Source organism: Pocillopora verrucosa, chromosome 12, assembly GCF_036669915.1.
Source record: "Pocillopora verrucosa isolate sample1 chromosome 12, ASM3666991v2, whole genome shotgun sequence".
Lineage (NCBI taxonomy): Eukaryota > Metazoa > Cnidaria > Anthozoa > Scleractinia > Pocilloporidae > Pocillopora > Pocillopora verrucosa.
The window spans coordinates 15,891,370-15,917,422 of record NC_089323.1 but is presented as its reverse complement, the minus strand read 5'-3'; the positions used below and the strand labels follow the sequence as shown (position 1 = coordinate 15,917,422).

The 26,053-nt window shown below is 37.5% G+C and overlaps 1 protein-coding gene across 1 annotated transcript; it reads left to right on the top strand.

Moving 5' to 3' along the window:
• The first annotated feature begins 830 nt into the window (after window positions 1-830).
• Window positions 831-23,157, top strand: LOC131788084 (non-lysosomal glucosylceramidase). Its single transcript, XM_059105156.2, has 35 exons — window positions 831-1,097; window positions 1,910-2,003; window positions 3,086-3,226; window positions 3,621-3,727; window positions 3,958-4,034; window positions 4,966-5,071; window positions 5,644-5,741; window positions 5,875-5,961; window positions 6,433-6,575; window positions 6,945-7,011; window positions 7,554-7,602; window positions 7,741-7,817; window positions 8,379-8,497; window positions 8,990-9,052; window positions 9,381-9,418; window positions 11,433-11,532; window positions 12,341-12,471; window positions 12,961-13,010; window positions 13,694-13,711; window positions 14,238-14,292; window positions 14,573-14,650; window positions 15,074-15,203; window positions 15,620-15,716; window positions 15,841-15,931; window positions 16,549-16,585; window positions 17,327-17,416; window positions 18,157-18,196; window positions 18,308-18,442; window positions 19,264-19,367; window positions 19,798-19,873; window positions 20,013-20,137; window positions 20,684-20,839; window positions 21,060-21,179; window positions 21,276-21,357; window positions 21,658-23,157. Exons 1-35 carry the CDS (start codon window positions 997-999, stop codon window positions 21,660-21,662), a joined length of 3,087 nt encoding a protein of 1,028 aa, XP_058961139.2. The 5' UTR covers window positions 831-996; the 3' UTR covers window positions 21,663-23,157.
• The last annotated feature ends 2,896 nt before the right edge of the window (window positions 23,158-26,053 follow it).

The following is a 26,053-nucleotide window of genomic DNA, read 5'->3' as shown; positions in this document are numbered from 1 at the left end:
TGGAAAAGGTTCAAAAACGACCTCTCTCCAAACATTAAACTCAATAATGCTTGTGCATTTTCCCTTAGTCAAAAGAAACATCCGACGGGTCATTTCTAGCTGCCAGTTCGTATGCTTTGGCGATACGCATATTTTAAATTAAAAAAATACTTTGGTACGCACTGGAACGTAAAGTATTATCTTTTTCTACTAAAACGTTAAAGATGATGTTTTCACTCAATTTTGTTGTGGGGTCCAAATCCGCGGAGGGAGGTCCAAATCCGCGGAGGGAGGTCCAAATCCGCCCGGACACCACCGGCATTATGCGTATCTAAGTACTTTAGTATTATCAACTGAGCGTTCTGACAAGGAACGTCGCTTGACTGAATTTTTTACCATTACGAGGTGCTTCGAATCGAGTTGAATAATAAGTGAACTTTATTTATTTCAAAGGCTGACATGATCTATTCATTGTATCTGCTACAAAACTTCACTTTACTTCACGTTATTCCGATGCCTTTTTGGTATTTAGCGAGCTGGAGTAAGAAAGGACATATAAGTTTTCTTTATTAGTTTAAGTGAGCGGTTAATCTAATATCTCATCATTTGATTACCCACAGTTTCTTTAGAAACTTACCCCCCCCCTCCCCCCCCCCCGCTTACTTCATTAAAGGCCTGGTTACCTGTCGGTGGCAGGGCAGAGAGGTGGAAGAGGTGGGGGAGGGGGTGTGGGGCTCTTAAACGCTCTTGAATTGAGTTACAAAATAAAGCATAATACAAAATCACGAACAAAACTTCCGGTATAATGCCATATTTTCAGGAATTACGCTTAAATTTTCGAGTAAAATATGCGTGACCCTTTTGATATCTCGATGAACACAGCATTCGTATGTTATGACAAGTCACGACATCAAATATCGAGTGCTCTTGGGTTTGAAGAAGCTGAGTCATGTGATTGTCAGCAGATTACCCGCAGACACAACATTAGGATCTGTTATGTCATAACTCGGAACTGCCATGGAAGGAAAATTAAACCTAAAACTAAATGTTGTCGATGAAAATGGGTGTGAATTAACCGATGGAAGGTCACTTCTCTATCAGACAACGTACACAGTCAGGTATGTCGAAAAACGGTGGAGTTAGAGCAACTTTCAGAAATTTGAAATTTAATTTCACATCCATATCCAGTAGTTCAACTTCCGCTTTTTTTGCATTGGTTCATTTTGATGTTAGCTTTAGGAATCGATCCGTAAACTAGTTAGTTCAGAGAACGTTTCGAAGTATTTTTTCCAGGAGGACAATTGTGTTGATGGAATGGATTCTAGTTTACCTCGATCGCTTTCTTTCAAGCCATTCGCCATAAATTAGTTTGCAACTTAATCGTTTACTTATAATAACGTCATTTGCTTATTAAAAATTGTATCAACAAGCCTCAATTGCTAGAATCATTATTCCTGCGTTAACTTCAGTTGTATTTATTACTTGTATTAATTCACTGCATTAGGAGTTTGTTTTGCTGTTTATCTTAATGTGAATTTACTAATGCACATGAAAAAGAAATCTTGTTGTTGGGATTGGTTGGTTAAGTCACTGCTATTGAGAATCAACCAATCATATTGGAGCATAATGCTTCTTATAACCAGTTCACAAGAGGAGTAGTTTTCCATGAAATAGCGCAATCTCTATTGGAAGTGAATAAATGATGACTGATCATGGTGAACATACTGTAGTGATGCGTCATTGCTTCAAGATCTAATTAGTAATTCTCCTTACTGTCTCTCATACAATTCTTATGATGTCAGTACTGAGAATTTGTCACTGGACCAACTAATAATTCCTGAATTGATGTTTTTCTTCATTCTCATCACAAGTCTTCTTAATGTGTACTGATATTGTAAAGAGAAAACTCATTTTGAATTTCTAATTTCAGATGGAAAGAAGTTGTGCAGTGGGTGAAGGACAAACTGTCAATCACTTACTCACTAGCATTTAGTTATTTTGACGATGAGGGTGATCTCATATTTGTAAGTGTTCATGTTTTACATGATAATATATGAGCCATTTACAACTTAACATCAGTATCCATGTTCTCTATACTTTTCCCTTGACATTTCCTTAGTTACTGACAAGGAGAATTTGTGTAACAATAAAAGCTTCTTATCTTGGTGATCACTTCATCTATTCTCAAGAACTCAAGGAATGATTCAGCAGTGTTAATGAAAGCAGAAATCAGTGACTGGTCATTGTTAAGGTTTTTAAGAGTTAGTTACTCTTTGATTCTGGTCCTGTTGTTCAAAGCAAAGTTAACCCTTTAACCTCTACCACCTAATTTCTCCTTACAATATCACCCCTGAGTCACACATTAACGTCATGAGAATTGAGGAAATGATCACCACATAACGAAGCTCTTGATTGCTGAACAAATTCTCCTTGTCAGTAACTTAGGACATGTATAGAGAACAGTATGGAGAATATGCATACTGATTATTGGGTTTTGTGTTTTGGAAAGATACTTTGGCACACACTGCTTCTCACCACCCAGTAGTATATAGTAAGACAAAGGAAGAACTGATAAATTGCTACAGCTGTACAATAATCTGCATGCAAAAAGCAATCCATTGAGTATGTGATCTAAAGCAATTAACTCCAAGTGGCTTCATGTTATGAAAACTGGAACTAGTTACAAGGGTGTGGACCGCAGGCTTGATTGGGCAGACTTAATTTTGTTCTGATAGTGATAGATGTTGAATTTGAGTATTGAGTAAGATTAAATAAAAACATTTTCATTTGAAGACATCCCTATTTCATTACAGCTGGGCTAAGCATGGTAGCTGAATTACTTACAAGCCATTCATAAGAAATCCATGGCCTCTGCTGTAAAGCATGGCTCTGTAAGAAGCACTCATGAAGAAAATTGAATTTTGGTAACATTAAGATACTGTAGGTTCTTCACTTGGCCTTGTTTTGAAAGTGAGGGCTTTTATACCTGGGAAGTGGCTTGCTGCTTTTGCTATTTAGAAAGCAAATTGCATAAAGCGTTTTATAGACTTGAACAGGTAACAGAATTGTTTGTACATTCCATGTCATTAATATATTTATAATATAGGGAAACACGGAACAAGAATGGAAGGAAGTGTTGGAAAACAAACATGAAAATAAAGATGGACGTGGATCTACAATCTCTGTCAATATTCTTCTTTTGGGAAAAGCTGAAACTTCAAGCTGTTGTAAAGAATTGAAGGCACAAGTATGTTGGCAATCATCCTTTATACAGTCAGGTGGAAGGCAGAATGCAAAGGGAAATAAGTGAACAGATGCAGCAACTGAACTGAGTACATGGCTGTCAATTAAAGCCCTTAAATCTCAAAGTCTGATTGCTAATTCTCTGCTCAAGCTGCTACACATTTCCCTTAAATTAGTTACAAGAATTACGTGTAAGATCAAGAGAACAACCTCTACCTGATAAGCTTGGGTATTCTCAATACCTGTTTTGTGGATGATTAATGGATATGATAGGGAGAAGTTACATGTTAATCACTTCTAGGAGTTAAAGTTTTTTGTCAGATCTTGCCTAAGACTGGGAACTATTCCGATATAATGCTCTTACTGGATACATGAATAATTGATGTGATTTGTTGTAGAAGCCGACAAGTCGTTGTACTGGAGTACAATCGAAACTGTCCTGCTGTGAATTTTTGAGGCCACTCCCTCCCAACCCAGATGTAGTCAGTGACCCACCAGAGAAAAAGTAAGCCCAAGAATGTTTGTAGGATATGCAAAGGAATGTTGAAATGTTTTGGTTCAATACTGGTCAGAATGAAGCAAGTATACATACCATGAAAACCAGAACAGTAATGCATCAATCAGTTTGAAGTTGGTGATCATTTCTGTTACTCTCATGAGCTTAAAGTGTGATTCAGGGGTGATACTGTAAGGAGAAATCAGATGCTGGTGTTAAGTGTCATTTTGTGTTGTCAGGGTCAACCCACGTTTGCACGAGTACAAGTACAGTGGTGATGCCCTGAGAGCTGTTGCTTTGCCACTTGGACCAATAGGTATGTGAAAAACAGAAATAATATATAAAAAATTTTTTTACTTATAAACACTTTGTATTAAGTACGCCATTTTCAGTAGTTTAACACATAATATGTGTGGATGTTTTGCGCATTGTGTGGTTTTTTTCTGAGCCTGTCAGGGCAAAGAATGTATCATAAGTTAAAGCATTATAATTAGGGATTTATTGATACCACTGTTGTTCCAAGACTATAATATTAATTCCACTAAAAGTAAAGCCAATAAAATAAAAAACAAAATCAAAGTTTAGATCATTCAGTGCAGGACATTTTGTTTCTCTGTATTTTTGCCCTGCTCTACAGTGCATTCTTATGATCATATTTGGTAAAATTACAAGGCAGTGGAAAAAATAAAAAGTTAATATGATTAATTAAGCTTGAATCAAAAAGCACAACCTTGAAAAAAAAGAGACCATATCTGAGATGCACAAAACCACTCTTTTAAAGCACAAAAGGGGTGGTGTGAGGCTCCATGTTCACAGCAAAGGTTTTACACTTAGCCTCTTTTTCCAAGCGATGGTTTATAGACATTGGACCAAAACAGTCCTGATTAGCTAGTTTCCCTTTCAGACTGATCTTGTGGAAGTACCTTGACCTTACATTTTATTTACAATGGGCCTTAAGCAATGCTTTTGTATGCCCTCTGCTTTCAGAGAAAAGATTAGACCTCTGGCATTAATTCACTTATAAAAGTAATTTCTTACCAATCTTTTTTGGATTTGCATATTTGATTTGCATTATTTGACATATGGTGATCTATTTAAGAATGTTTGTGACATGATGATTGATAAATTTTATTTTCATTTTTTTTAGTTAGTAATTTATGATAATTTATCTTAATTATTTATTTGATCATTTTTTAAATTTGACAATTTATGATAATTTATTTTTGATACTTTATTTGATTTTTCAGGTGGTGGCTCTATAGCATTAGCTGGTGATGGGGGTCTACGCCAGTGGCAGATTACCAACACAGTCAATCATTTAGCTCATGTACCAGATTCATTCTTTGCCATTCGGTTTGTAAATGATTTGTTTTGGTTGAAGTCTTTCCCAAGTTTGTTGAGTTGCATGAACTAAGAAAACCAGAGTAAAACCAATCATAGGGGCAGATCCAGGAATTTTTGATAGGAGGCAAAAAACATAGAAATATATTTTTTGCCTTAAGCCAAATTACATGTAAGTAAAGAAATATTGCAAGACAAGTAGATATAAGTTACTTTATAAAGAATTAATTTTACATGCAGTCCTGTCATTACTGACAATAATTTTGGTGTCTGGAAAGTGGGAAAAAAACCTACAGATTTGATTCCCCACACCCTTTCTGTGGATTTGCTACTGAAACCTGTAAGAGATCAGAAAATATAAGCAAATTACAACCCCACATGAAATAAGCCTTCCTGGCTACACAAGTCACTTTTTATACATATTAAATATTTTTAGTGTTAATGTCTTTCACATTTTCACAGTAAAATGTTTACTACTTATTTTAATGTTTCTTTTGTTTGAGATTGAGATTGATGGTTTGAAAAATGTTAAATCAACAAAATTTGAGCCATTTCATAATTGATATACTTGTTATTTTTCCTAGAGTGGAGCAAGGAAGCACCAGTAATGCTGTTATTCTTCAGTCAAGTACATGGTACGATGAGGAAGGATTCACTCCTGCAGCATATGTCACAGACCATGGTAATTGGTAGATCTTTCAGATAAGATTATTAGAAATCTGCAGCCCTTTTGAACAATGTAAAAATACATATCACTCCTTCTATTTCAAATCTATAATGAGATTAACTGATCTGAACTCAACTTTATTTTGTAGTTGTACCAGATGGATCTAAAGAGCTTCTCAGTGAACTACCTGGAGTTAAAACTTTGGAAGTCACGGCAAAATACCCCATTGCAGAAGGTTTGTCACCCAATAATAATTTATTAAACAATCAGTACTGGTAACTGAAATTTTAAGGCAAGGAACCTTTTCACCCTAACTCATAAACTTGGTAGGTTTCTTTCAGAAAGCAAAATATAGCCATATGACTGTAGTTTTGTAGCTTCTCTGATAAGTATTCAGAGATGTGCTCCAGATTTAGTGTTTCAAACTGATGCAAAATACATGTGAAGGGTCAAAACACTTTGTTTTTTGAGCGGGGAGGGCAAAATATCTAAGTTGGTTTTTATGGGGGAGGGGTGAGTCAATGATTGTTGCTGAAAGGTTGAGTCATTTACAGTATAGACTTACATGTACGTCACAGCCTCCATTTGGACTTCCTTGTTCCAATTCTCCCAAACCACCCACCACTCCTATATGATGGGGGATATCTTTTACCTTGTCTGTGGATCATACTACAAAATATTCACATGATTTCTTTACCTTTTCCAGTTGACGTTTTAAGTGATGAGGTGCCTGTCCAAGTGCACTTAGAGGCATTCAATCCTTGCATCCCTCTGGACTCCAAGAACAGTGGAATACCAGTGGTTGTCTTAAACTACACTGTGACAAATTCATCAAAAGATGCTGCAAAGGTGAATTACTTTGTGATGACAAAACTTTCTCATTATATCTTATGCTTAGGCTGCTCAACTGAGCAAGGACTTACAGTACATTACACTTACTGGCTCTAGAGAGGGTAAGGCGAGGAGAGCTTCTCAGAGTTCAGAGGACCTTTTAGTGGTGATGCACATGTGTATTGATAACAGTTTTTAATGTTATAGAATAAGAAAGATGCCTGGTAAGTTTTGAGTTTTGTGAAGAGATAGAGAACATGGGAGTGTGATCCAAAGGTCTGAGGTGCAATTCCTTGTGGGGATTCAGAATTTTTTCTTTGTACCAGGCTTGTGATAAGACAAAAAAACATGTTTCTCTTACTAGTATTTAATGTGTTTTACATGTAGGTTTCATTACTGGGATCACTCCAAAACATTGCTGGCTGGAATGGACTGGCTCCAATTACTTCAGAAGGTGTGAATTTGTTTGATTGTTTACTTTGCTCCTGTAATGCTTTCTGAGAAGACATGTGTGCAAGTGAGCAACCTTGAAAGGTTGGAAAAATGCTCTCTGAGCATCCTGTGACTCATATAGTTCTGTCTTTGATTTTCTCTCTATCTGTAAATCAATGGTAACCCTTTATCTTAAGAGAAACTATCAGGCCAATGTTACTATATAAATAACAGATAAAGACTGAGATAGTTTTTACTTTCAAATTAGCATTTTATCAAAAGCTGTCAATGAAAGATTTCTTCTATATATTCTGAAAGATTGTTGTGAATTAATTTGTTAATGATTCAAGTCCAATTTCTGCACACAATGTAGTTGGCAAAATTGGTTTGTAGTTTTTGTAGTTAAATGGAATTGGTGCACTTAGTGCAGTCATGTGGTGGATCTTGTGACATGTAAAATTAATTTACAGATTATAAAAGTTCATAAAAGTGATATTTTAAAATAAATATTGTTGTTTATACTACATGAATGAAGATGTTTGATACATTTGTTTTGTATTGTAGTTGCCTGTGATGGATATGGTGGAAACATTAACAGTCTTTTGGAGACCAGGTATCTTGGAGAATAGAGTTTAGTTAGTGTTTTCAGACAGTTAACAGGAATGCAGACATAATTTTTCTTAATGAATCATTTGATAAAATGAATGTTTTTTCTTAGTTTTTAATTTTCTTTTTGTGGAAATTTATCTAGCTGTCTGTTTGGTATTGACATGAGTAACCCATCCTTGGAAGAGCGGAGTGCATCAAATGGACATGTGTCAATATCAGGTACTGTAAATAGAGATTCTGTGGCAGCCTATAGCTGTACAACCAGTCCTTTGATTTTAGAAGTTCTTATTCGGTTGAGAAGTGCCCCTTTCCCCATTAACAGTGTGAAACAAAGTTAGCTGAAGAAAATAACTTGATACTGTCTTGGGAGTTGAAAGGCAGAGAGAGGTGCCGATACAGCTAGGTACAACTAGTAGCAGGTTTTTACACTTTTAATAACTGGCAAGGATCAGTTTACTCACCATGGTTGTACTGCTCACTTTAAAGACAAGCAACTAATATTTATCCTGTATCCTGACAGTGATCTGTGAAAAAGCATCTAATCAAATTATTAATTACTTGCCTTCCTTAATGTTGGTGTGCATATATTTTTCAACATCGCCTACACCTTGTGCAGCTATATCAATTATAGACAAACCCAATAAACTTAAAATTAAATTATTTTTATGCTTAAAACCAATTTTAAAATTTATGCACCCCAAATTGTGATGTTATCACAACGGCTCATTAATTCATTGTCTATTTTATATTAATTAAATTTTTAAATTATTATTTTTGCAGTGGTGAAAAAGCCAGGTGATAGTTTGTCTACAATGCTCCAATATGATGATGTGAAAGAGATGTGGCAATATTTTACATTATCGGGACTACCTGGGCAAGGAAAGTGTGGTCCCTCTCCAGTAAGTTCTTTACAAATTAATGGTCAGGTTAATTCTTATGTAAAGTAAAGGTGCACTGAGCATTTGAGCCCATTGAGCTGTCAAGCCAGAGCTTCTATTTCAAAGCACTTAGTGGAATGGAATATAATTATAGTGACTTCTCTTGATCAGTGGTCTGAATTTGAGTCTATCACTGGTCACTGGCACCTGCAACCAACCCCCTCCCCCCTTCCTCCCAATGGGTCTTGTCTTGTAACTTACTGTAATATTAATTGTATACACAGTATATTTTTTGTCTCTTGATTTAGATGGATTTATTAAAGGCGGAGAAGAAGCATTATGAAACTTACAGAAAGATTTGATTGTTCTGCACTACCCTTCATTTATGCATTTCCACAGAGATGGATGTGTCTTGTGCGGTTTTCTATGTGCAAAACCTTAAAGTTTTTAAGTTGTTTGTATTTTCTGAATTAAAAGATAAGGAGCAGGTTTACCATGATTGTCTCTTTACAGGTGGGTAAAACTTGGAATGGAGCTGTTTGTTGTGAGAGAGAAGTCCCACCTAACAGTTCAGAGGTAAATTTTAATTTCTCTTAAATACCAAATAGGCAACAGAGAATGCTAGGAACAGATTAGTCTTAATTTTATCTTAGGAGTAGCTTGTTTATGACTGTGATGAAATGCCAATGTGCTGAATTTCAAATTCCAGTTGGACTTGGAAACACTGGACAAAGAGCTTATTCACTGATGTACCACTGTTAAATCCCCTGATTATTACCACCACTATTATTATTACAATTATTACTATTATTTATTATTACTATTATTTATGAGTAGAAGATCAAACTGGGTTGAATTCGAACCCAGTAATGATTCAATTAATCATAACCTATTTGTATTTCAGACCTTCACATTTCTCTTGGCTTGGCATTTTCCACACAGGTATGTTGTATTGGTATAGGTAATAACATGATGTCAAGTGCTATTTGGTGTCGATAAGCAGGAGTAAATTTTGCAAAGACAACGGGTGAGTGCAATTTGTTGTCTTTGAAAAATGTACAATTGCTTATTTGTACCAAATTGCATGAGAAATCATGTTATTACTTATTATTAATTGACATGAAAAACAAAAATCACAAAAAGTCAAGACAGGTGTGTTTCATGAATAATAGTGTACATGACTGGCTGAAAATGGGTGTATTCTCATGTAACATGAGTGCAAAGTTGTAACATGAGTGCAATTACAAATAGCGCATACTGTCAAAATTTATCTGTCTTTACTTTCTGTGAAGATTTTTCATGTACATCATTAACAAGCAACAACATGATTTCAAGTTCAGATTGGTGTAATAAGAACTTGTAAATTTTTCAAAGACTACAAATTGCACTTGCCCTGCAGGCTTGTCCAATTTTGTTGTATTTGAATAATTTACTTGTGCTTATTACAACTAAATTGCAGTGGAAATCATTTTATTACCTGCGCTAAAGCACTCACTTTCTGCCAATCAGAAGTGCATTTTTTTTTCATGTATATTTTATTAAGCTGGAAATGGTGTAAGCATAATCAGAAATAAGACATGGCATCAAAATCATGAAATATGTTGGAAAAGGAATAAAGGGGTAAGTTTCTAAAGAAACTGTGGTGCTGCGTCGGTGGGAGAGTATAGCAGGTAATTTAGTGTTAACAACTGGGTTGAAAACGTAAATTAGCCACCTTAAAGGGTAAAAAAGCTGACGTTTTGAGCGTTAGGGCTACTTTACACAGTTTTATAGATACAGTAGGGATTGGTATTCATTTGATGTTTTTGAAATTAACAAGTGATTGATACTTTATATTGATTGATTGATTTTTTATTTAATTAATTATTTGATGGACTTATTAGTTGACTGATTGATTGATTGACTGATTGATATATCAACTGATTGATTGATTGACTGATTGATTGATTGACTGATTGATTGATTGACTGATTGATTGATTGACTGATTGATTGACTGATTGATTGACTGATTGATTGATTGACTGATTGATATATCAACTGATTCATTGATTGACTGTTGATTGATTGACTGATTGATTGATTGACTGATTGATATATCAACTGATTCATTGATTGACTGTTGATTGATTGACTGATTGATTGATTGACTGATTGATTGATTGACTGATTGATATATCAACTGATTCATTGATTGACTGTTGATTGATTGACTGATTGATTGATTGACTGATTGATATATCAACTGATTCATTGATTGACTGTTGATTGATTGACTGATTGATTGATTGACTGATTGATTGACTGATTGATATATCAACTGATTCATTGATTGACTGTTGATTGATTGACTGATTGATTGATTGACTGATTGATATATCAACTGATTCATTGATTGACTGTTGATTGATTGACTGATTGATTGATTGACTGATTGATTGATTGACTGATTGATATATCAACTGATTCATTGATTGACTGTTGATTGATTGACTGATTGATTGATCAATTGATTGCTTAATTGACTGACTGATGGGTACAGTGCACTGTACATGTTGGAGTCTGTGCAAGTGTATGCACAGGACTCCAAGTCCAAAATTTTCCAAAATTGTCAGTTGGGGACTACAATCATTGATTAGTTGCTTGAAAAAATTTTTTAGTTGACTGAAAGAGAAAAGAAATATTTAAATTGTCAAAGGTTGTGACATTGTAAGTGATTGCTAAACAAAGGTTAACAATTGAAACTGGTTGGTAGATTTGCTGCAAATTTAGGGATCAAAATTACTGCAGCTCAAATTTTTGATGTAGTTTGTTGCAAGGCCAAAAAGTTCATTTTTTTATCATAATGTACAATTCATGGGATGCGACACTGTCATTTAAGTCATAGTGACAAACCTCACATTTATGCAATTTTATTGCTTCCATTTAAGTTAAAATTTTACTTGTCTTCTGGACAGATATGTAAACTGGAGCCAGGGGTATTTTGGTATCAACGATCCCAATACACAGTTTTACATTGGCAATCAGTATTGCAAGTTCTGGAAGAACATTAACGAGGTGAGAGCACTATCACCCAATGTTTCATTTGTTTAATCCTCTGCACCTTACATCTGGTTGTTGCTGACAGCCAGACAAACACAGGCGTGTATGCATTCATATAAACATAAGGCAATTAATGTTGGTTATGCTGTGGTACCCATAAGGTGGTATACCTGGGCCCAGTTGGTCAAACGGGCGGATAGCACTATCCATTGGATACATCGCAATCCAGTGAATAAGTGTTAACAAAATGTAATATGCTATCCACAGGATAGAGATTTATTCAAGGGATAGCGTTATCCACCCTTCAAACAACTGTTGCCTGGGGCTACAGAATTTATATGCTCCCTTACTGTCTTTTGGAATTCAGTCATGGATGGAGAATCAAAAACCTAAAGTGTTCTTTACAATTTATGATATTCAAAGTTGTTTGTGTTTGGAGAACATGGTAAATTTTGTTAACCTGAATGTGAACAAAATTACGATAAAAAGTAATTATACTGTTATTGTTAAGGTTAAAAAGTTATACTGATATTCATGTTGGATCTTTAAAACTTCACAAAAATTAGCTTGTGACAATTCGAATTCCTTTTTGAACTGAGCGTGGCATTCATTTTATCTTTGTTATTTAGTTTGTGCTTTTGTTTAAAATAAACAAAAAACTGCCCTCATGGAATGATGTCGTAAGTTTCACCTTGCCGAAATACTGTTTCCTCAGTGAACAGAGCATAGCCTATATTTCTTTCACCCAAACTGTAATTTGGTGCCTTTGTGAGTGAAATTGAAGAAGAAATGTTGACGATGACCTCTACTGTTTGTATTTCAGGTTTTGTACTACACAACTGCTAACTTGGAGCCCTTAACATTGTCGACCAGGGTCTTTAGGAATGCAATGTTTGATTCCACATTGCCGTGGCAAATGATTGACAGTGCAGCTGGAAGGCTGTCTGTTGTAAGGTGGGTTATAATTGAAAGTTTGTGGATCGCAATTAAAGTTTGGAGGGTTATAGCTGTTTTAACAACGGCTGTATGAAGTTGGAAACGATCACCTACTATTGCTCTTAATTATTAAACAAATTCTCCTTGTCAGTACCATAAGAAATATGTAGAGAACAGTATGGAGAATATGGATACTGATCTTAGGGTGTGCTGTGATGATTTGGTCAAACCAATCATTACGTGTTAAGATTTTGTGACAATTGCTTGGTTGGTCGTTGTAGTCAGGAAGGAGCCAGGGACAACAAGTCCTTTTTCCGGTTTTCTTGATTCTTTTCAAATAAACAGTAATACTTTGTTTCACACATTCGGCTTCTTCCAAAAAAGACTAAAATAAGCACTGTTTCGACCCTTAAAACTTTTAAAAGTTTCGAATAAGCGCCCTCCCTTGATGTACTAAAAGTCATCACGTTCATCAGATTTAACGAGAGATAAAATATTTTCTGTTAGATCCCCCACGTGTATGTGGTTGGCTGATGGCAATCTTTATGGATTTGAAGGTACAAATGATTAACATCTAACTTCCTCACACAACGCTGATACATTATCCTGTATGCTGGTGATGAGAATATGAGAATAGACGTTTCAGTTTGGGTGTAAAACCAAACTCGCTAAGCTAATTTTTTATGAGATGTGAAGCGGTTATGAATAAGAGAGACTAATCATACCCTTGAAGTTTTGAGGGGTGAATAAAGTTTTAAAACCATCATGTTATCATGTGGCCAGAGTGAAATGCAGTAGTTGTTCTTATTAGCCTGTGAGAAGGCCCCATTATGAGAGCTTAAGCGCAAGCGTTTTTTTCCCGCGGGAAAGTACCAGCCCTTGAGCAACGTGAGCCAGTGATAGGTCAGCTAGGGGTCTGGCACCGATAGTACCAGATCCCCGGTAAACCTCTCCCCGACTCACCTCATATATTCCCGTGGGCGGAGAAACGCGCGACCTGCAGCGCTAAAATGACTATAATGGCCTTCTCGCAAGCCAGGTTCTTGTTAGGTGAAGTGATTCTGGAAACTCTCGGCTCAGTTTTTACAGTATGAAAAATTGAATTTAAATTTTGGAGAGGTCGAAGCGTTTGCCAGTACGTAACGAGATTGAATCTTTGAACTTGATTGAATGTATATATTTGATTAAATGTATATATTAACGTTTCTGGTTGTCTTTTTTTTTCTCCTTCCATTTCCAGGATGTAGTAAAGTTGGAGGTGAGTTCGTGTTGAAGCGCTTTTTAATCGAGTGTTATAAAACCAACTTCAAAGTAGTCAGAATGGCGAATCAAAGCTGAGGAGAATATCGTAAGGGACGAACGAGTACTTAAAGTGTAAACAAGCAACCTTTCCGAAGCACGAGTTAACGAGCATGACAAAATCGCGACTTGATTTTGTGTGTCCTGATTGGTTTATAAGGTGGTACGAGTTTTCTTGACCAATTACTTAGCGAAGTAAAGCAAAACCAAAGTAATTCCCGATGCCTATCGACGCTTAGTTGAATGTTTACTCCACAATCAAATTTTACTGCATTTCTCCAACACAAGCATAAACGCACTTTTTAAGTTGTTGGCCACCTGTAAAGGAGAAGTTGGAAGTTTTAATTTTCCTATTAAAACTGTCGCTGTTCAAACATCTTTGCGCGAATTTATTTAGCCAAGACGCTATTATTAGGGTGTCGTTTAAACTGCGTTGGTGCCTATTTGTGAAACTTTGATACTGATTTTATATTTCATGTCGTCAGGTTGTTGCCCGCTCAATTGCACACACGTGTTCAACTATGAAATGGCCATTGCAAAGTAAGTTCTGCGGCACTATAACTGTCTAATTTTTGCGAACGTCTGGGTCATTTTTGAAACGATCCCTTTTGAAGTTTCGCGATTGGGATTCATGGTACTCTTCTCTTTGCGCAACCTTTTCACCTTCTCTGAGAGTATGGTAACCTGTAACTTGTCTTCACAATGTGAATGTTAAGTAGAGATGACGCCTGAAAAAGATTAGTGTATTACAAGTGCTGATTATATGGACTTAATTCAAATGTACTCTGACAGTGCTTAAGAATTTATGGTTTCTTATCAGGTGTTTCCCTGATTTGGAGAGAACCATGCGAGTGGTTGACCTGAAAGAGCAGATAGCTCCCAATGCCATCATACCAAGGTACGGTTTGCCTGAAATAGAGCACATCATCATTGTAGCGAACCACCAATTAATCGAGTTAAGAAGGTGCAGCAAGTGTTAGACGCAGTAACTTGACTTGCAAGTGGTGCGAAGCGCGGGAAAAGCAGACGGAGCCGCTGCCAAGTGCAGGAAAACCTGGAGTTGGTACCAAGCGCGGGAGAATTTGCCGCCCAGACGCGGGTAAACACTTAGCCCATTGCCAGACGCAGGAGAGCTAGCCAAAAAAAAATTGCGTAGCAAAAAAGTAGAAGTACATTTTTGCGGTTGTAATTGCGAGAAATGCCGTCCTACTCTTTTCGAAGCGTGAAGCTATTTAAGTACGGTTCAGAGGTTAGGTAGGACATAAACACTCACTGGTAATTGAATATGTTTGGAAAAGTGTTGTTTTCATAATATTTTTAGCCGCACTACTGTGCCTCTTGAGCTTCGACGCTGGTGGAGCTTTTGGCCAAACTACACTGACGTTGACCCCGCCTCTACTACGATATGCGTTGATGGCGAAATTGGAACCGTGTTGAAAACCTACCGGGAGGTAAATATGCCACATATGAAACGATCTTCTGCTGATCTTCTCTTCTCAGAGCTATCTCAACTGAGTGTTGAAAGTCATCCGGGATTGCTTTGGTTTCGATAAACTTTGCTCTGTGATTGGTTTAGGAAAACTCGCGTCATATTCTCAACCAATCAGATGCAAGTTAAAAACAAACGCGACTTGACCACTCGCGTTTTCCCGCGCTTTAAGCAATTTGCTTGAATTCACTTTTAATTCTTATTGGCTAATGACAATGTAAACCTTGGTTCTGATTGGTTGCTGGGATATCTTTGGTTTTAGTGTTTCGACTCCCAGTCTATTTACAAGCCAATATATATTTGGCAAATCTCTCAATTCAGATCACTAAAGGCTCATGAGAGAAATGCAATTGTGGCCCTTCTTGTCCATCATTTCAGGTTCTTCAGGGGGCTACTCAAGAGTGGTTCAATGGTTTATGGCCAGCGGTTAAGAAAATCATGGCACGATGGATGGAGGAACTAGATTCGGGAGATGGTAAAAAAATATTTTTAAATACTCTCGGTAGTTGTATTTTTGGCTCATTGAGAATTTTTCGTTAAAAGATATCAGGCGTTTCTTTAATTGCATTATTCACTCTGTCGATGTTTCGTCTTCACAGGTTTGATTCGTACTCCTCAGCCTAACACTTATGACATCTGTTTCTATGGTGTGAATACTTTCACGTGCTGTCTTTATCATTGTGCATTACGGTTAGTAGCCACCATTGTTTTAGTTATGGTGTGAAAACCGTTCATCGTTAAGAATTTTCACGACAGATTGTCGATTAAACGGAACCAAATCATCACTACAGCCAGTCAGAATAAAGAAGAAGTTGTGATGGAGCCAATGAAGACTCAGAATAAACACGCGTACCCGTCCTCCAGCGAGCGAAAACGCCAGTGTCGAAGTCGCTTTTGGTGCAAAAATATAATCAATGCAAAGTGATTAGCTGAGGGGAAGACGCGAGATTTCTAGACCAATCACAGCGCAAAGTAAAGCAAACCCATGGCAGTCACAGACTACTTTGTACACTCATTAGGGAGAAAGTTTTGCATCGTTATTTGTTAAGTTAAAATGAGATGTTAGAGAGTTTTTAGTCGGATTAATTCAGAAATACAGGAGAATGTGAGCTTTATTTGTTTATTCATCCAGTATTATTTTAACTTTTTGTATCGGAATGAGTTGTTGAGCTATTTTCTGTTTTCGATTGAAAGTACTTTGCTATATAGAGGTGTGTCTTTGACGCATCCTAGTGTCAAATGAACTGCTACTGTACAAAGATGGATTTGTCTCAAACTGATCCATTATTCCTCGTATTGTGTTATAGAGCTGCGGAGGAGATGGCTAAACTTCAAAAAGAATCGGTACAGTAAAGGTTTTTTCCAACTTTTTCCGTATTTCCATAGTTTAACCTTGTAACTCCCAGAGGTGATAAACATACAGCTTTTCCCTACAATATCCATATATTATCCAGCAAACAGGTAATGAGAATACTAAACTCAACATGAAGAAGTTGTTGTCTTGAGCTAACACCGAATTCTTGTAACTATTTTACAAGGAAATGTGTCGCAGCTAGAGGGGAGAATTAACAATTAGATCTTGGGGGTAAAACTGTGAAAACAACACACCTGGAGGGAGGGGTGCGGGGGGTGTTAGGAATTCTCGAGTACATGTTACTCCTGATTGTAATGAAAAGTTAATCATTTTTGACGGTGAAATAACCTGATTTGCCTCCATATCGCCAGGAGATTCTAGTTTAGTGAATCGTGTCCCACTTATTGCCAGTCGTAGCTTTGCTTCTCAGCTTGCGAGCAGGTCTTTATTATTAGCGCTGCCGGACGCGCGTTTCTCTCACGGGGGTAAAGTTTGAGAAGAGTCGGGAAGCGGGAAGTTTATCGTCCCTCCCCCCTCTGGTGGACCTTTCGCCGGCTCTCGCTGTTCTAGGCCTCTCAATTTCCCGCGGGCGAAGACGCGCGCGAGCCGAATGGCTAATCAGGATAATGACCTGTTCGCAGGCTAATGCATTTGGAAGGTGTCTACAATTGTTTAAGATAAGATCGCTAACTAGAAAAGCTTTGAATGTTTTAATTTTTTGGGCCTTTTAGGACCTTGCTGATGAGTACTCCGCCAGGTTCAAACTGGGAAGTGTCAACCTCGATAAGGCCTGTTACACAAACGGAAAATGGTACACACAGGTAAGCCCTTTCTCAAAAGAACCTTTCGGTGTACAATGCCCTTCATGGTGACCCAGGAGTGGCATAGCTCAGAGCCTCTTTATCAGGACGAGGTAGCAATCCGTTTGAATTTGTTCTGAAGAATGCAAGTGAATTTGATCTGAATTCTTTGATCTGCTTTTGTTTCTTTTTTCTGCAACTCATTATGTCTGAGTCATACGTGAACTGTAATTTTTTAGTTGGCGACGTACGTGTTTACGTTTTTGCTACAGTTTGTAAGAACGAACCCCATCTATTAATGCTTCAACGACTGAGTCTTTGATCCTAGTCGCTATGATTATTGAGGAGAGAGGAAAAAGGGAGAAAGTCTTCACCTCTTCCATCCCGGACTATAGAGGGATACTCTAGCCGAAAGGGGATACTTTTTCGTGCGTGTGGTGAATGAACGGGCGCGGCTTCCGTAAGTGCGAATGTGAAAAGGGGAAAACTTTCTTAAGTTGTTCGAAAGGATCAAGCGACGACTCCATTTGATTATTTTTAGAGGTTACCCATAATCATCCTTTACTGAATCTTTCATGGTAGAGAGTGAATGCATCGTTTCACATCTTGGATCATTAAAGGACTCCTTTGTTATAAGGGGTAAAGATTTACACCTTCGGACGAAGTAAACCCGTACAAAATTTCCTTATCACAGCCCTTCCTCCCTTTCCACTAAACCTCTGCATTTTAATGTCTTAATTGTAATCTGTATTGTTGTGTAGGTGCTAGATCCAGAGAATCCGAAAGAGGAAATTGCCGACGGTAGGGTGACGTTCTAATGTAATTTTTGAGTGGGGCGGATGAAGGGAGAATGCATTGCGTGACAATATTAGAGAAGCAGTGGGCTTGAGTCTTAGATATTTTTAATTTTAGGAACGTTCATTGATTGTTTGCTTGGCCAGTGGTGGGCAAATGTTTTGCAGCTCGGTGATATTTTACCAAAGGAGCATGTCATGTCTACTTTGGAGAACATTTACTCCAGAAATCACGTGGATTCGTTTAATCCAGGTATGGCAAATTGTAGTCGATGAAGATGGTTCTCTCGTGCAGGTTTTCTTTTGTTTCTAGCGTGACGTGTGTCTGCTAAGTTTCATAGGTAGTCGTCTTTGCAGCTGTCATTTGAAATGTCACGCAACGCTGCTAGAAGAAGAGCTGAGAGGAGTGTTGCGTGACATTTTCGAGAACGGCTACGACGGGTGAATCCTTCTGGTTAGGTGAACAATGATACTGAAAGTATTAATATTAATACTAATATTAATGATAATAATAGTTATAATAATTCACTGTTAATTCAAATGTTAGAATAAAATTTATCTTGAGCTTAAACGTTGGAAACCCAAGCAATGTGACTCGGCGTAACCTGCCAAGTAATGCCGCCGCGAACTTTACGTTTAGTGTAAGTTTACCTTATCTAAAAAGGTTTTTCGCGTAATTTCATCTCTGATAATTGTCGCAAGTTTGGTTTTAATTCTTATGTATCCATATATATCCTTGTAAGACTTCTCATCTCAAATCTCGTATTATTGTTATACAAAAGCTATTAGAATGTATCATCATAATCAGACCTTGACGAGTTTTCGATTGTTACGTTATTTGGTTTTTTAAATTTACTCTTTTGTATAAGAAGGAATTTTTTAGAAACATTTGATTGCAAAATTTAACGCTTAAACTTTATTGAAATACACAGAAACTTCTAAACACTTTAAAAGATTTTGACCAGGTTTCGACGTTGCTTCACGTCACTATCAAGTCAAGAGTAAAAATTACAACAGAAAATATTTCATTATATATCAGATTAAGTAACTTTATATTTGAATTATGTCTACTAGCGGACCAGAATCCCCGGAAGTTCTTTGACCAGCGAGACGCCGGACTCTACATTTGCCGGTGGCCTGGGTCGCCTCCAGAAGACCCCTTCCGGCACAGTAGTGAGGTTAGTAGTGCATTTCATCCAAATTGTGTCCAATTCGTGCCTGTTAGTTTCAGCAGGTGTATAAACTTTCGTTTATGTAACTGCTTTATCTTCTTGTCACGCAATGTTAAGAAAGAATGACGCATGTGTTATGAGGTTTTATATCAGATTTGAGTGTTCCTGTCGGCTGTCAAGCGGCTGTTAACGTTGGGACATGCTCATGGCATGTCACGCAATAGTTATTCGCAGAAGGACGATTTAGCTATGCAGGTTACCATCTTAAGCACCCTACACATAAGAGACTAAATTCTGTGAAGACTTGTTCACAAACGTTTCTACCTGTGTCACGCTCACGCATTCGTAACTTAGAATACACAAAGATTGAAACGATGAAGTGTGTGTCTTCAGCTAAAATCTAATGTATTTTATATTTCTTTTTTCGCTTAATTAGGGAGCCTGGACTGGTTTAGAGTACGAATATGCCCAATTGTGTTTGAATCAGTCAATGGTCAGCACAGCACTCAGTGGTATTGACAGTCATTTTGTCTTGTGTTTGCGCGTTTGTTCATTCATAAGGTGTCTTATTTCAGGATGTTTGACTTTACACCCTTCCTATCTCCTTTTGTTTAAGATTCTTTTGTTCACATTGCACCTTTTCTGGTTTAGTTTTGACCGACACCCGTGAAAAGTATGACGGCACTCGACGCAGTCCTTGGAACGAAATTGAGTGTGGCGACCATTATGTTCGCCCAATGGCAGCTTTTACCTTTTTTGAGTTCGCCTCAGGTCAGGTAAGGAGTACTTCGCTATCAGTAGCTCTTAATTATGATATTGACATCCAGTGCTTGTGTTGTAAGGTTTTGCTCTTATGCGCGGCGGTTTTGTGTGCGCTTTTCTTTCCGGAGACACGTCTATCTGCTCTGGGATTTTCATTAAAAAAAAAAAAAGAATGATGTCTTTCAAGGGGATTGTGTCTTTCTTTAATGACGTCACCTGAGCTGAGCTGAGCTAACCAACTGAGATTATTGCGACCTCAAATTCATAAGAATAAGATGAAAATGTGGCTTCTTAAATCTTTAACTCCTTGGAGCGACTTGCGTCTAATTTCTCCATACAATATAAGCCTTGAATCAAACAGTAACGTCACGAGAATAAAGGAAATGATCACCAACTAAGGAAGCTTTTTTGATTGTTAAACAAATTCTCCTTTTCAATGCCTGTGGAAAGCTGTAGAGAACTGTATGGAGAATATGCATACTGAGATTAGGGTGTAGAGGGTCAAAGAAATGATGATTGAACGTAAGTCTTCACTTTTCTTTGAATTATTTTTTTACCAGAATTGGAAGTTGTCCGAGGTTGGGAATCCTTTGATCAGCCTTGAGTTTGCACCGCGAATTAATCCATCAGACTTCTGTGGCTTTTTTATCACTGCCACTGCTTGGGGTCAGTTTAAACAGAAGGGAGATGAAGAAATGAGAGATGGAACTGCTGAGGTAAAATATTATGATTTTTTTTTGTACGAAGTTTTTTTCTTTGCCCCGGTGAACATAGCCAAAGTTTAAAACAGACACAGTTTTTCGCTGATACTGTGTTTCGTTTTCACACGACAGAACTCAAACAGGTGTTCATGAACCTTAGATATTCGCTTGTGTTTGCAGTGCAAGAGAATTTTAGCATTTGAAATTTTTCAGACTCTTTTTGTTCGTTTTCCAGCTTTGTGTTCATCATGGAGAACTACGCCTATCACAGCTCACTCTCAAGTCACGTGCCTCATCTGCCTTAGCGCGCATGGCAGGAGGTAGTAACGAGTTGCTGGTCACAACAGTGGCTCAGGTACAACATCTTTCTTTGGCGAAAACAAACTTTAAAGACCGTACAATGCGGTTGAATTAAGTTTATTGTGAACTTATTTTGTGTCTTTTTGATTAGGACGCTGAACAGCTCTCAATCAACTTCGATCCTTGTGGAATTCTGCTCAAAGCTGGCGAGGGTCTACATGTCACACTTTCAGGTATGCTTTTTTTATGTACTTGCCATTGAGACGAAATTTATTCCGGTGGTTGCGCCAGTTATATAAATCAATCATCAAAGACTTCAACCCAGTAATCCGTGCGTGCACCGAAATGGTCTCGGTTGAACATATCGTTGGGGAGGTCGGTCGTATTTTTTTCTAAGTTTTAAACAGAATGAACTGATTTACTTTCGATTCGATTTTGTTAGGGAATAAAGATCTTATTTTTTCTACCATAATTGAAGGACTCACGCCTATTTCGGTCACGCTTACTGTCTTTAACTTTTTACTTTCAAACAGGTTAAGCCTGTTGCATTTTATGGCTGTCCTCGAGAGAGGACATGGGTGGCTTTGCATCGTTACCAACGAATGATCTGTAGACACACTCCAAGATGACGTCTAATTAAATTATAAATGTACGTTAAGGTATTATAAAAAAAAACCCCTACCCCTGCCCTACCACCGACAAGTAAAATAGCATTTTAATCAACATCTGATTGGTCCAAATTCTATTTCTAAAAACTTGAGGTTGTAACCAGGCCTTTAATGAATAGCCTGGCCTAAAAAATTACAGAGAAGTACTAGAAACGACATTTGAGACGGATATGCTATAAAAACGACTCTGAAAACTTCATAATAAAATTACCAGAAACGAAGGTTTAAACGTTTATGCACTAGAACTTGACATAAGCCAGCATTATGCTAATCTGAGTAACTTAGTATTATCGACTGTGTTGATAACGTAAATTGGCCACAATAGAGAGTTTAAAAGCTGACGTTCCGAGTGATAGCCCTTCGTCATAGCGAATGACGAAGGGCTAACGCTCGAACGTCATACACACATACATACATGATTTGTTAAAGTAGGTCGAAAAGTGGCAGCTTAAAAAGCTGATGTGGACCTACCTAAAACATTTTTATAGAAATTTTTATACAACAATATACAAAATTATGAATTGAATCTTTCTGTTAAAAATGTTTACAGAAAAAATTTACGGAAATATATACAAGACTGTTAACTAAACGTAGCAAAAAAAAAGTTTTTACAAAGTAAGAAAATAGATTACTTTAAAATACCCCTAATAAGTTGATAATAAATGAAATTGTCTACATCTTTGTTAAGATTAGTAATGGATCCTGGAACAAATGCCACTTTTCTTAACCGAGTCTTGTTGCATTTTAGCTTATTTTTTTTGTAATTATCAAGTTTATTTAAGAGCCTAGATAAACTGTGAAGAGATTTCCATACAGTCGGGGTCCTGAAATAGAAACTGTTCCTCTCAAGATCTGTTTTATAAGTTTGATTTCAAGGAGTGGGCCTTTGCGCTTCGATTCAGTAAAAATGACAAACGGAAGTAATCTGCTGTTCAGGCCTTGCTTGACTTTGCTTCAATTACTAATCTTCTTTCATATAGGTATCCTTAGTCTTGCCACTTGATAAGATCAAGGTTTTCATGGTCCAAATAGTTCTTCGAATTTTTATGAATATTTGTACCTACCTTGATGTGCGAGTTTTCCATTTCAGTAAAGATAGCAACAGATCAACTACCCCAGACTCCGATACACTAAGTCACTCGAGGTATTACAGTCTGAAAATAAATTTCTTCCAATAGATGTTATGGAAGATAACTCATCTTCCCCAAGACACATAGCTGGTTATCAAAAGCTTTTAGTGCTTTATCTACATGTTTTCTCCGTAGCAGTCGGTTATCAGTCAGAACTCCTAATAGTTTTGTTTTGGTGGTATATTCTAGCAATTTATCGCCACATCTAACTGATAATAAAGGTCCCACAAATTCATCTTTTTGCATTATCGTTATTTCAGTTTTTCAAGTATGTAGGGTAAGTTTATTAAGTTCACACCAAGTGCGGATCTCTATAAAGAGCAGATTGAGCTTTACTACAACCTCATTGGCGCTATTTAACAATTGGTTCATACGTCAGCGTGCTTTCATTGAGATATGAAGCACTTGGGAGGTTTGAAGAGCACTAAAGATGTTAAGAGTTGCTAGAGGCGTAGCCAAGAGCAACTCTAGCTTCTTGAGTGCTCTCCAAACTTCCCAAGTGCTTCATATCTCGATGAACGTGCAGCTGACGTATGAACCAATTGTTTTATAACATTTTCAACCCGATGGAAAAATTTTTTTCTCGAGGGATTTGTTCGCTGACGTCATGAGCGCGCACAATAGGAATATGAAGCACGCTCGCGCAATTGAATTTGATTACACAAATTTACTGGCTATGTTATAATTCCAATTACGAAAGCTGTTGTATCATCCGCATAAAGGTGTGCTTCACCTTGGGATATACAATCAGAAAAATTGTTTACATAACTGGAAAAAAGTCCTGGGGCTTAACGTGAACCCAGAGGAACTCCATATCTCACTTCTGGTGGAGGAGATAGGACGCCATTTAACTCTACAAACTGTTGTCGACTTGATACATAGCTCTGCGACCAGCAAGACAACTGTCCATTCAGGCCGCAAGCATGCATTTTTATAGTATAAAATGTCGTGACTGACTGAGTCCAAAACCTTTCTGAAATCCATAAAAATAGCTCCTACAACTTTCCCTTCACCTATTGACTGTTTCCAAGATTCCGTCAGGTACAGGAGTGACTCAGATGACTGACCCTTTCCGTATCCCCACTAGTGTTTCTGCAAAATCTCATTTAAATGAGGGTCGATTGTATCACAAATGATAGATTCTGTGATTTTACTAGGGATGGTCAACATAGTCAGTGGTCTGTAGTTACCACACTCGCCGTTATCACTTCCCTTGTGCAAGAGTTTGACTTTACCAATTTTCCATTGAGTTGGATATTTTCCTTCATCGTTGCTCATTTTTCTTCTGTGAGCAACATTGTAGCAGATCTCCTTGGCAACGATTTTCATTTCCTTCGGTGTTATACCATCACATCCCTAAGTTTTCTCAATGCTCACTTTCCTCAGCTTACTATAAAACCCGTCGCTATCAAGCACAACTTCAGATATCGTTGGAGTTACTCTTGCGATGTAAGACTTATCAGCGGTAGTTGGAGGAAAATGGGATGCTAACTTTTCGCCAACTGTGGCAAAAAACGAGTTCATGGTTGTCGATTTGACAAGATCGTCATGAATTGATGTGTTGTTGTCATCTTTCACTTGTCCTGTCAACTGTCTCGCAATCTTCCAAAAATCCTTTGGTTCTCCTTTCGCTTCACCTAACGTCTTCTTCCAGCAGTCTGCTTCCGCTCTTTTCAAAGCTTTGTTTTACGCTGTTTCTCACTTCCTTATATCTTTTCCAGTCGCCTGGATTACCTGACTTTTGTGCCTTTCGCAGCTGCTTGTATTTTTTGTTTATGATCTTTCGTATCCCTGCATTTATCCACGGCAGAGATTCAGCTTTGAAACTCTTTACGGTGGCCAATTTACTTTGTCAACTCAGTTGATAATAATAAATTACCCTGTTATACTCTTCCACCGACGCAGCACCACTGTTTCTTTAGAAACTTACCCCCTCTATGCTTATGTGAACCTAGTTATTTGCCTGCGGAAAGTTTTGATAGCACGAAAGATGCGTAAAACTTGCTCAAGGCGCAGCCAAAAGGAACTGCAGCTTCTTGAGTGCTTCAAAAACTTTCTAGGTGTTTCATATCTCGATAAATGCTCAGCTGACGTATGAACCACCCCGCCATTCCGCGTGGGTGACCGCCTGCATATTCTCCATGCGTTTCATCACACACTTCTTAAGGTGCTGACAAGGAAAATTTGTTTAACAATCAAGAGCTTTATAGTTGGTGATCATTTCCTTTATTCTTGTGACCTTAATGTGTGATTCAGGGGTGATATTGTAAGGAGAAATTAGATGCTTATCACTCTTAGGGTATAAAAGGTTATTACAAGTCGGACTGTAATTGTCTGGTTTAACTATGTCTACCGGCCACCGTAAAGAGTTTCTGATGCTAATGTTTCGAGCGTCAACCCTTTGTCGTAACCGCTTCCGTTTAATAGAGCAGTAAATTGTTTTTATTTAGTTGGATCGACGCCTACGTGATTAGTGCATTTCAGTTTAGAGTAAGATCAAGACCGTTTTAGGAAGACCGGTTGGACAAAAACCCTCGATAATTAATCAAAACCCACAGACACTGGTAAGAAACAACTTATTTTGTGTATATTTTGTTACGTGGCTGTGATTTAAAGCGAAAATTATTGTTATATGATGAAATTCGACTTTTTTTGGAGGTATTTCAATTGACACGAAGACGTCTCAAAATTGTGACCATTCTTTAAGCTATGATCGTAACGATACTGAGGTAATTTCTTGATGCGATGATTTCAGTTGGCCACTTCGAATTCGATATAAGAACGCCCCAACGAATAGGAAAAGAAGGAACGACCTTATGTTGCTTTCAGTGGTGTCTTTCGTATGCGCGTGTATCAACCCAGGATTCGAGATCCGATTTAGACCAGCCGTAAACTAGAACATAGTACTTAATAGTGTTATGAATTCGTGAGAATACTGTGAGGAAACCAAAAAATATATGCCAAAAAGCCCGTAAATTGTAGCGACAATGATGATTTAACTCCATGTTCTGACAAGGAACGTCGCTTGACTGAATTTTTTATCATTACGAGTTGCTTCGAATCGAGTTGAATAGTAAGTGAACTTTATTGATTTCAAAGGCTGACATGATCTATTCATTGTGTCTGTCACA

Bases quoted from the DNA above. Each gene is read 5' to 3' on its own strand.
- LOC131788084 (XM_059105156.2), top strand. From the start codon at position 997: ATGGAAGGAAAATTAAACCTAAAACTAAATGTTGTCGATGAAAATGGG. The intron at 7,818-8,378 runs GTACTGTAAATA...TTATTTTTGCAG, and splicing joins TGGACATGTGTCAATATCAG to TGGTGAAAAAGCCAGGTGAT. The intron at 11,533-12,340 runs GTGAGAGCACTA...TTTGTATTTCAG, and splicing joins TCTGGAAGAACATTAACGAG to GTTTTGTACTACACAACTGC.